At 39.4% G+C, this 11,695-nt stretch overlaps 1 protein-coding gene across 1 annotated transcript; it reads left to right on the top strand.

Annotated features, from left to right (window-relative positions):
* Positions 1 to 2,426: 2,426 nt before the first annotated feature.
* On the top strand, positions 2,427 to 10,313 carry LOC144361519 (uncharacterized). The gene is made up of 3 exons (XM_085505129.1): positions 2,427 to 2,803; positions 6,910 to 7,252; positions 8,487 to 10,313. Exons 1-3 carry the CDS (start codon positions 2,427 to 2,429, stop codon positions 10,149 to 10,151), a joined length of 2,385 nt encoding a protein of 794 aa, XP_085361255.1. The 3' UTR covers positions 10,152 to 10,313.
* The last annotated feature ends 1,382 nt before the right edge of the window (positions 10,314 to 11,695 follow it).

The following is an 11,695-nucleotide window of genomic DNA, read 5'->3' as shown; positions in this document are numbered from 1 at the left end:
ACTTTTCTAAGCAAGATTAGTGGAGGTCGTGTTGGCATGTTTGTGTAACTAAGGAGAAGTTGAGGCACTTTATCAACAGTAGCCAGAAGTGCATGATGAATTCTCATTAATCGAGTCCATGATAAGACACTGGCAGGTGGGTTTCAGTGACCACGCCTTCCCTTTGTCACAAAATACAAGGACAGCGGACGCGACGAACAGCACGAGTAACAGGTTTGAACGCGACTTTTTTTTTGTTACGCTGCGTTTTTATAAATAGATTCGAAGGGTGTTCCGATCTTTGTAAATTTAGCCATATACATGTATATTTGACGAGATCTACCCCACTCATTCACATGGGAAGTAGTGAGAATATTCAACAACTACTTGACCCGGGCCTATGTTGCGTTCTTAACACTTATGATAAAACAGAAATGATCACCATTATAAATTTCGAGATTCGAAGCACGTCGCTAAATTCAATTAAAATATTGATTATAAATTGGTTAATACTTTGAATAATCTCAATAATAAATGAAGTGTCATACAGTTTAAAACTAAATATAGCAACATTTATAAAGGTCTAATATATTTCGGGTTAAAGGATGTCGTAGTAAATAATTTGTACGCGTCTCGTCGCACCCTTTCAGCCGAATACCTGAGTTTCGTACTGCACGTGGGAACAACATTTCTAGCTCAACTCTTAATTTCGAAGTTACCACAAAAATAACTTATTTTGTCAATGTCGATCATTGATAACAGCAAAATTACTTTCACAATTTTCCCAGTCATGTATTCAGTAATATGCGAAAATCGTTCAAAACATAATTATATTGTCCCCCCCCCATGTATCGGTGTCTTGACTAGGGTATCTGCAGAAACTACACAGTGGCGGATCCAGCAAAATGTATGGGGGGGGGGAAAGCTTCGCTTAATATTACGGAGCGTAAATCGCAGAGAAACTATGCGTAATCCAGATGACATGAATCGTCATGCGTTTGAGGGGGGGGGGCATGGCCCCCTGGGCCCCCTCTGGATCCGCCACTGAAACTACACAATGTCGTTCTTTAGTTGAAGTTGTCTTCCTCAATGAACTATATGTTATATGGATGGTACAATCTCTAGTATGCAACTGATACTATAAATACATGATATATATATATATATATATATATATATATATATATATAGTATTGCATATTGATGACCAGGCAGGCAGATTCCTTGACATTATAATTATTTTTTTTTCTCACAACATTGATTCAGAAGTGAAATATTACCCTTCATTCATTAGTTAACGTATTAGTGTCTCGGCATTGTTGTATACTATCTTGATGTTACACAAACAATATTTAAAGCGCGGTGGTCGTCGCGCAGCGCGTGTTCGAATTTCATGTAAATAAACAATGTATTTTACACGCGTTGTATACGTCGCTATGAGTCCCATATCGAACAGGACGCGGCACGACGACTGCCGCCCTTTAAATTTTGAAAACAAATCTTCAGATTCTGAAATATAAAATTATTCGAAATAGAAAATCCGAATGTGTTAAGAACTGGACACATCGAATCTTCATTTTTTCCGTCTAGAATCATTAGTTGCACGGACTATTATTTACCTTGTATCTTACGCGTAGTTTAAAGTGTAGATTTCACAACATTACCCTGGCGTAACTACGTAATATTATACATTGTATGACGTATTGTTTATTTATTACACGATACCTTGTCTGAATAATGTTGATTTAACTCTTGTTCCAGTGCTGTGCCATTAAGTACCCAAACTTTGGAGTAGTATATTTCCCTCTAAGTGACTTTTATAAGTACATCGAGCCGGCTTTTATTCTTTTATAAAACATAGACCCTCGGAATTCATAAAAGGACATTGGATGTGATTGTGTGTACATCGACACCAGGTGTGTCATGAATTTATCACACTTACTGTACAGTAACTTTATTTTAGCTGGAATTAATTTTCGCTGAAAAGACATCTAGGCGAAAATAAATTCAAAGTAAAAAATAAAGTTATTTACAGTACTCACTTGTGTGCATGTACTCATACACACGACTAACCGAAAATAACTGCAAAAGTACATTGTTTCATTACATAACGTAGCTGTATGGACGGGATGATTGCACCACGGACTTGCGGGAAACAAGTACTATATTTGACACAACTGTAGCAAGTATTACACATCATTGGCGGCAGTCCGGTGTATCATCACTGTCCATGACGTCACAGATATCCGACGACACGTGTCTACGCGGGTTCATTTAGTATGCGTTCTGGTAATTGGACTTCGGGACGAAATGAGGGAAGAATGACAAAACAGTATCTGGATCACAGGTTAATGAGCTTTTTTTAAGTAATTGACATGTTTATTCTAATCTACAGGTATTACCAAAGCCTACTAACATGGCATGTGATGCGAACTGAGACGGTTACTATGGCAACGGATGCGCCTCTAACAAATTGGACTTATTATGGGCAGTACTCGGATTACACACAAATCGACGCCGTCCGAATCACCTATATCGTGTTGTATACAATTGCCATGGCAACCAATCTAATTGGCAATGTATTCTTCGTTGTTGTGATATTCAGGGTTAAGAAGTGCTGGGAGACGATGGGGTGCTTTTCGATGAATCTAGCGGTCATTCACCTTATATTTTGTGTTTTTGTGATACCACTCACACTGGCAGAGTTTGCAGCCGATCTCAGTTCGTCCATCTATTCTCCAATTCTATGCTCGTTTGTTTCGTATACACAACTGGTGCTGATCTTTGCGAATCTCTCCACTCTGACGTCATGGGCCATGGAACGGTAAGTTTGTGCAACATCGCAAATGCACGTGCGCTTCAAATTACGGGTGCGTATTTAAATCAGAGCACTGTAAACAAATGCACCGATCAGAAACATTTTTGGCAACTTTATCAACAGTTCCTTCTCCCCCATAATTGTTTGTGTATAAGCAGACTTCTGAAATTCGTCTCGGAACGATTGGTATTGGGTTTGGGAAGGTTGCGGGGATTACTTGACTGGTCGCTAGGTAGTGTAGGCGTCGCGGCACTGTCAAAAGTGTGATCCAACTTATTGCCCACATTTATACAGTTTTTTTATTCACGTACCCTAGGTTGTAATAGGCATTGTATACAACGTACAACATTGTATAAAATATGTAACTCAAATATTGTTATCAATCACCAGACTATTGTATAAAAACGTGATATTCCTGGTGGAGGTAGGTCGATGCAACTATTATCGATATTTAAACTTATTTTTAACAATTAAAAGAAATCATAATTATACCTAGCATGCTAAATTATAAATACCTAATTCGAAAGTAGACGTGTATTATTGTGTTTTTGTCCCCCCAAAACAACAACGAATTGTTGGGTTACAATAATTCACTATCGAGCACACGATATTGATCTAATTACAGTGTATCACGTGATTTTAAAAAAATTCACTAAATGTCTTTTATATTGTTTTTGTTATTTTTTTATTGCGTACATCTGATTTTGTGTTTTTGTAAATATCGCCATATGCTTTCAGGCTTAACAATACTGAAAAAATGCTGAACAAAACAGCAACAAAATAGAATAAAATAAAAGATAGTAATAACATATTTATATGTTTAAAAAATCACAACCTAAGATTTTAATCAGACTACCTAAAACATCAACACAAATATGAAAAGAAGTATAAACATTGCATTTATTCTTTAAAATCAAATTATTAGGTTGAAATACAATGTTATGCACTGTTACGAGGCCACGAGTTTGTGTAACGCTGGTCATTCGGTTGTTAGAACGTAATAAACGAGTCTTCTTTACGAGTGTTGATGAACCGCGGCGTTTACGAGCCCCGCGGAAAAAAAAGGTTTGTTTACGGTAACGTGTTGAATAGCAAGCGTCAGGGAATTCTGGAAATGTACTACGCTGTAAAATGTACTTTGATTGAGGACAGACATCGGCAATACATTGTCTGAATTGCTGTGGCTGGTGCGTGACTATTTTGCAGCGTAAAGTGAGATGCTAGAATTCCTCTGGTACCGTTTCTATAAATCGCGCCACCAGGCGACGAAAGGCTTATGTGACATCAAAATATCGTAATGTAGTTGGACGTATTAAAGCAATGTTATTCAACAACTCTCATTGATTGCTAAGTCATTCGCCATTTCAAATTGAACGAATTTCTAAAATAACGAAGAACCATAAATAAAAAAAAAACAATGTCGAAGTAAAGGACGTCCTTGCTCCTATTACGTCACGAAAGTGCTTTGTCGCTGGAGGGCGCGACTAATAGAATAGTTTGAAATGTTACATCGTCTGACTGTATATATTATACAACTTAGCAGAAGACTTGGTGACGAATAAAACGCAATCATAATAATATGGTTTGTCGTTTTTATGTGTTTATCTCACTACTAAAGAAAATGATAAAATTTCATGTGTTTCACTCAATTATACTCGCGTAGAAACGACCGGCAATATAACAGAATACACCGTGTAGCCATCATTATAATGGCTTTGGATTGCGTACGGCCATGAGAAATCTTGAAATCTTATTTATAATCCTCTTTGAATAAAGTGAAGTAGCCTTGAGTGATTACAGCAATGAGAATTATGTTCAATTTGGTGATTAGACACCACAACCTTCAGTGTAGAATAGCTTCTGTACAGTTGTTTGCCTTCAAAATAATTGTATCGAATATGCAAATACTAAGTACTGAGTTACTTTTTTATTGACAGAAATTAAAGAATTTTAAGAAATGTCTGGAATTCGTGTTTAATACTATTAATTCAATCAAATACACATGTTTTCTAGAAACTAGAAACGTATTTTCTAGTGTCTTTGGTACAAATGCATCGTGTGACACGTGGTTTTATGTACATTTAGGATTGGCAGATGGGATAGACTGACCCAGCCGCAGAAATTGTATCGAGTTATATGACGATTGCTTTTAAGTACGAACTAGTAAAATCTCTGGCGATGACACGTGATAATTTCGCGTCGGACCAAGATTTAAAAAGAAAGCAAGAACTAGAAAATTGCAACGGCTGGGTCAGTCTAGGTGGAGTGTATGACAGTTTTTGTGAGAAGGACTCTAAGCATCATTCCAATAATGTTGGTGACCGCCTAGTAAAAATGGTTGGATATACAGTGTTTTAACACGTGACTATCGATACGCTGTATAATGTCAATGACTCCCCATCTCCCGGTCAGTCAGGCAAGCTTGTTGTGTACAAGTGAAAGTATCGCCGTATTCGTGAAAAATTACAGGGTTTAGACGCATAGAAAATCAATTCATTCAATCATTTAAAGCACCCATCGACACTAATAGTCATTTGATTATTGTGTGGGATTTATCACTGTTCAGACAACGATTATTAATAGTGAATGTGACAAACCAAAAATACGTAATTGTACAAGTCTTCACCGCTTGGGAGACTTTGTTGTTTCCTGTCTGTTAACACCGGTTATTAGTTAAAACAATGACGTCATAGGATCGAAGGGGATATCAGACACGTTAGGATCATTTCTCAGCAAGGTCTGTTCAAACCATTTCATTGCCCTGATCGTCAGATAACACGAAAACAAGCTGAACATTTAGTTTTATTGTGATTGACTCTATTCAGCGGGGAATCAAACACTCCGCATTACAATACACGTTCTTGCTAGTGTGTCCACAAGGTCTTTTTTCCAAACACGTTTTAGAGATCAAAACAAAATATATTTGTTTTTACTGCTGGTCGGTGCGTTCTTGATTTGTAAAGTTATTTTGTCCAGTTTTATTTGTGAATTGCAGTTAAGTTAGTAAAATTGACCGCCAGGCCTAATCGCACGCAAGTTAAACATGAGGGGGGTACATAGTACTTGCCTAATGGCAGGGCCTGCCTAATGGGGACGTGCCATTTCTGTCAAAATAGACAAAAAGGGTGTCTTTTCCGGTACTGCCAACGTGACAAGGGTGTTTATTTTTTAAATCAGATTATTGTTTGTTTTTTTTTCATTCAATTCAATGATCGCAAAAACGAGGAAAACATCCGGTCCCCTGGTTAACGACCCTCGATCACGGGCGATCACGGCATATGACCAACCAGTGCTTACACAGAAGGGTTATAAAGCTCAAATATCGCGAGATCGAGCGCGAGTACAAGATGCGTGATTTTTTTAGCTTTCTAACAGTGAAAAGGGTACAAAATTTTGACCTTAAAACGTGTTTAGGGTCATTTTGAAAACCTCTTTCACAGACATGGGTTCCAGGTATTTCCACAAGTCGGACCCCCGGGGGACGTGCCCCTGCAATGGGTCTCGTTTTTTGAATTTTAGGTATAAGTATCGGTCTTATTTCCAGTCAAGATAGATATAAATGTCGGTAATATTCATTAACATTGTGTTAATAATATATAACCTATGTAAGTGACAGAGGTATTTCTATGGTAAAAATACATATTCTAATAAATCAATATACAATGCAACTGTTGGCTTACATGTGCTTCTATTGGAGATGCTCTTCTAATAGAGCAAATACGGTAACTGTTTTATATGGAATAAACAGTGATGACAGAAATGGTACTTTGGTATAAATATGGGTATAGATTTTGCCACCATCTAGGTATAAAAATGTTCACACTTTTGAGCATTCGGGGGCACCTCTCTACCAGCTACGTGTCAACTGCCCCGGGGGTTAAACAAAAGCCTCAAGAACACGTTGGCATTCATAGACGATATGCAGGAAAGAACCATGTGTTGCAGAAACTTCACAGTCTTAGGGGGTATACGTTTTTATTGGCACTTACAACTTTGCGTCATTATCAAGCATACTGCCAGTCCACACGTTTACTATTAAAAATGTTATTAAGTATGTAAATGAAAAAATATTCTAATAATATAGCGTATAAATATGTACATTGTCGTTGCAGGTATTGGATCTTCCGGTACAGTCGACCATTTTCAAAGCGGACTTATATTTGTGCATTACTTTGTATATGGGTAATTCCGTGCCTAGTAATGTTAACAGAGTTCCATCCGTACTCCATGGTGGCGCTACACTTGGAAAGTAGTTACGGTACAATCGAAAGGCTACTATGTAAACAAAACTTCTCAGTAGTTATGGAACAAATATGGACGACGCTTCTGTTCACTGCAATTGTGCTGGTGTTGATGTTTACGTTCGGCGTACTCAGTGTGACGTCGCTAAAACTACGCGACACAGTCAGGAATTCTGTCAATACCACCGTGTCAACTGACATCGACCCGGGACAGGTGAGCAAAGCAACGTCCTCTCTCCCTCTCTCTCGTTTAGTAACCATGGTAATAGTTGGCGTATTATATAGGGAATGAGTGTTGTCGACGACGTTAAATGACGAGAAGACAGTCGTCAAATACGGACGACATGAACAAAAATCAGCCAGGATAAAACCACAGAGAAGAAACAGCAAATGTGTTTTCGTTGTTTTCCAGTATATAGTATGCGTAGTAAAGCGGAGGTGTCGTCACCCGCACACGCACGGGAATTGAGTCCCAAACGACGATAACGACACACGCTAAAACGCAAATGCTCATGGGTAGACCACAGGGAGTTGGACAAACTTATGTATTTTAATAAATTATTAAATAATAAAATGTTATATAACTTTTCTTTTACCCCCCCCCCTCCTGGTCTTTTACCCCCTTTACCCTATTATAGTAAAATATTTTACTATAATAGCGTGCGTCTACATCGCGCGTTAAAATTTGCATATAACATTAGCGCGTAACAAAGTTGTGATGAAGGAAAGAGTGGTATAAACAAGGGGGGTAAAAGACCGGGGGGGGGGGTAAAGAAAAGTTATATAACATTTTATTATTTAATAATTTATTAAAATACATAAGTTTGTCCAACTCCCTGTGGGTAGACGCTTGTTTCAAGTTGTAAGCAATGACACGCTATGGTCCGTCTGTCGCATGCACAGGTGACGACACACCCGCTTTAACATATTAATGACGCATACTGTATTCGTTCGTGGGAGTGTTGTGATTGAGATATTCATTACTGGGGGTATGGCATTTCACCTTTTTTTGGAACGCGGTGTTTTCGCTGTCCCGACCAAATACTCGCCGACCAAATTGTGTACTTACTAGAGCGGCCAAGAGGCTACACATGGCAAGGTTGGGAAGATAAGGAAAAACGAAAATACTTATTTAGAAAATGAGAAATATTTGTGACGTATAAGAGTACAGTGAAAGGCAGAGAGCTGTACTTTATTTTATAAAAACATTTATAACAATTTCTAAATACCGATCATCAGTTCTCATTCAGATTCAAATGTTTAGTAATGACTGGCTCAAGAGGTCCACATTGTCTACGTCCATAAACTCCCATATTTCGCCTGGTCATATCGTTTCTAGGTTGGTATATTTGTTGAATTCTACCAGTCATTTTGATTTATAAAGAAAACGTATTTTTAAAACCCGACTAATTCAACATTAACACACATATTTTTTTTTCTTTTTTCAGGTCCTCAATAAAAGTGAACGAAATAACTTAATGGTTTTGACTGTGGTGGCACTGTTTGCACTGGCGTGGTTGCCCCTGTCATTACTGTGTGTCATTTTAGCCTACGATGAGAACCTATTACGTAACGGAAACGGTATTTTTACAATGATGACCTTACACTTTATCGGGTTTTGTAACTCATTCATCAACCCTATCGTTTATTTCACGGTTCTACCCGACATGAGGAAGAGGGCGCTCCACACAATGCTTCGAAAAGAGATGCATTCCAAAGACGTGAATTATTTTCCGGAAATCAGAAAGAGCTTTAAATACGGTAAGAATGTGACATCACGGGGTACAAGCACTCATACTACACATATAAAAGAAGAACACAAATTAGAGCACAGCGAAAACATTGAATTACGAACAACGACCGTAATTCGTCCCCCTGACCTGTGTCTCCATGGAAACGGGGTGATTAACTATGGCATGAATTTGAATGACGCCACCACGACCGAAACGCCGACTGAAACCGGACATATATATGGAATGGGTCCTAAGATAGATCGCTCTGTCCAGCGAGATAGCTATTACTCAGAGAGCGGTGTCAGAACACAAACATATCGCCACGTGCTCGACACGAGATTTGACATGTGCGAGGAGTACGATTTACACGACTACGACGAACGCAAGAGATTCAGTTTACCAATATTAACGCACGCCAATTACAGACAGTCGTTGTCAAGGAGATTGTCAATGGAAGACAAAGAGGTGGCAGAAATAATGAGCAAAGAAATTTACCGAATGAAACGAAATGAGAGAAATAAACAGGTTGGGGGACTAGCGGCTGAGTATCACCCTAGTATACTCTCCACTATGAGACCGCTAGGGGAGTCTCCTAGCGACTCCATTAAAATGCCTCGTTTCCAATATGGAATGGGCAGTCTTCCAAGAAATTTCAACTATCGGGAGATAAAGTCACCTGTGGACGTAGGAGGGCGTTATGATTTTCGGACACATCATGACCACAGTTATCGTCAGGATCCATCACCTTTTTTTCGGGATCCTCCTCTTCCTCCTACTCCTCCGCGTGAGCGTCATCGCAATCGCTGTCCTCTAGAAACATTGTATCAACTCAGGCGGACTACCCCATCACCGCCGGAAATTAGGGGGAGGCGTTACAAACATGACGTGTTCATGTACGGCGGAAATCGCGTCGTAGGCAGAGCGGAGATGAGGACAGAGCGAGGGCATCATGTACATAAAAAAAGTTCCAAAGCATTGTCTACCATTTCAGGTAGCCTCCCGGACGACTCCGACTATGGATGGAGATCTACGAGAGCGCCATCTTACGACGAACGGCGGGGAATGGAAGTAGAAGAGACAGACGATGGTAGATCATCTTCTTCGTCTTCGTGTTCGTGTTCACAATGCAGTCAGTGTTACGAAAGCGGCGACCGATACGTCTACCGAAGGTCACACATGTGCTCGGAATCGGACGGGCTGGAGTTTTATACCACTGAGGGAGACACAGAGATAGACTATACCGCCGATAGCTATACAGAAGACGATGAAATGGAAAACATTCGACTTCGTCTAGAGACTGTGCACGAAGAACCACACTATTACGTACCGCATCGCAATAAAACCACCTTCTTACATTCAACGGAACCCGTAACCGTGTAAGCACACCGACAGGAAGTATAACTTGTCATTGTCACATGACCAATTTTAATTTGGTTGCTACCACGTGACCCGCGAATATGAGCGATACAGATCGTTCTCATTTGTGTCTGTTATATACATTTAGATTATTTTAACAGAAAGATAATAAATCTATCAAATATAGTGAATGGAACCAAGAGACACTTGGAAATAACATTTTTCCTGGGGGTTTGTGCACATTCTACGGAAGCGTATTAGTGCCATACTCTTAGCAAAATAATATAAAAATCTCGTTATAACGAGAAAAATAAACTAATACGCTTCCGTACATTCAGATACCTGTATATAGTAAAGAGCTCAACAAGCCATAGAGAAATTCCCCAGATTGATTTGTCTTCAGAGTTATGACAATCAAAAGACAGTTTATATTACGAATTTATATTACGAAACGGACAATTCAAACACAGTTTCCACATCTCCTTACATGTGTTGGACTACAGAAGTAAACATTTCATCTTCATTGATGGAATACAGATCAAAACGTTTACGTCATAGACGCGCTTCGTCACTAGGTGGCGCAATTTATAGAAACGATGTATTAAAAAATTAGAACTTTACTACCACATTCACGTACATAACTGAAGAATACATTTTTACAATTATACCATAACTGTATAATTTATCTACCTCGTAACCAGAATGCATTTAAAAGATCTACCTCTATATCTTGTGTCGTATGAATATAACATTCTCGTGCAATATATATCGAAAAGGTAATGTTCCTATTATCTCAGAACACTTCATTAGATATATACAATCAATATACCAACAATATACCAAACACAAATGCAGTTCATGTAATTATTTATGTTCTCTGAGAATCATGTGTAATTTATTTTCATATGATATGACAGCCACAAGTGGCCCAGAGCTCTCTCCTTCACGAAAAAATGCTCTCTGTAGCCTAGAGCTAAACCCCTAGGGAAGAACAGCTCCACGTGGCCCAAAGCTCACCCCTAGACGATGAACAGTTCTCTGTGGCCCAATGTTCACCCCCAGACGATGAACAGTTCTCTGTGGTAATGCTCACCCCTAGACGATGAACAGTTCTCTGTGGCCCAATGCTCACCCCTAGACGATGAACAGTTCTCTGTGGCCTAATGCTCACCCCTAGATGATGAACAGTTCTCTGTGGCCTAATGCTCACCCCTAGACGATGAACAGTTCTCTGTGGCCTAATGCTCACCCCTAGACGATGAACAGTTCTCTGTGGCCTAATGCTCACCCCTAGACGATGAACAGTTCTCTGTGGCCTAATGCTCACCCCTAGACGATGAACAGTTCTCTGTGGCCTAATGCTCACCCCTAGACGATGAACAGTTCTCTGTGGCCCAAAGCTCACCCCTAGACGATGAACAGTTCTCTGTGGCCTAATGCTCACCCCTAGACGATGAACAGTTCTCTGTGGCCTAATGCTTACCCCTAGACGATGAACAGTTCTCTGTGGCCTAATGCTCACCCCTAGACGATGAACAGTTCTCTGTGGCCTAATGCTCACCCCTAGA

The sequence above is a fragment of the Saccoglossus kowalevskii genome, chromosome 2, assembly GCF_978046115.1.
Source record: "Saccoglossus kowalevskii chromosome 2, keSacKowa6.1, whole genome shotgun sequence".
Taxonomy (NCBI): domain Eukaryota; kingdom Metazoa; phylum Hemichordata; class Enteropneusta; family Harrimaniidae; genus Saccoglossus; species Saccoglossus kowalevskii.
The sequence above is the reverse complement of the archived record's forward strand: the minus strand, read 5'-3'. Positions and strand labels throughout refer to the sequence as shown.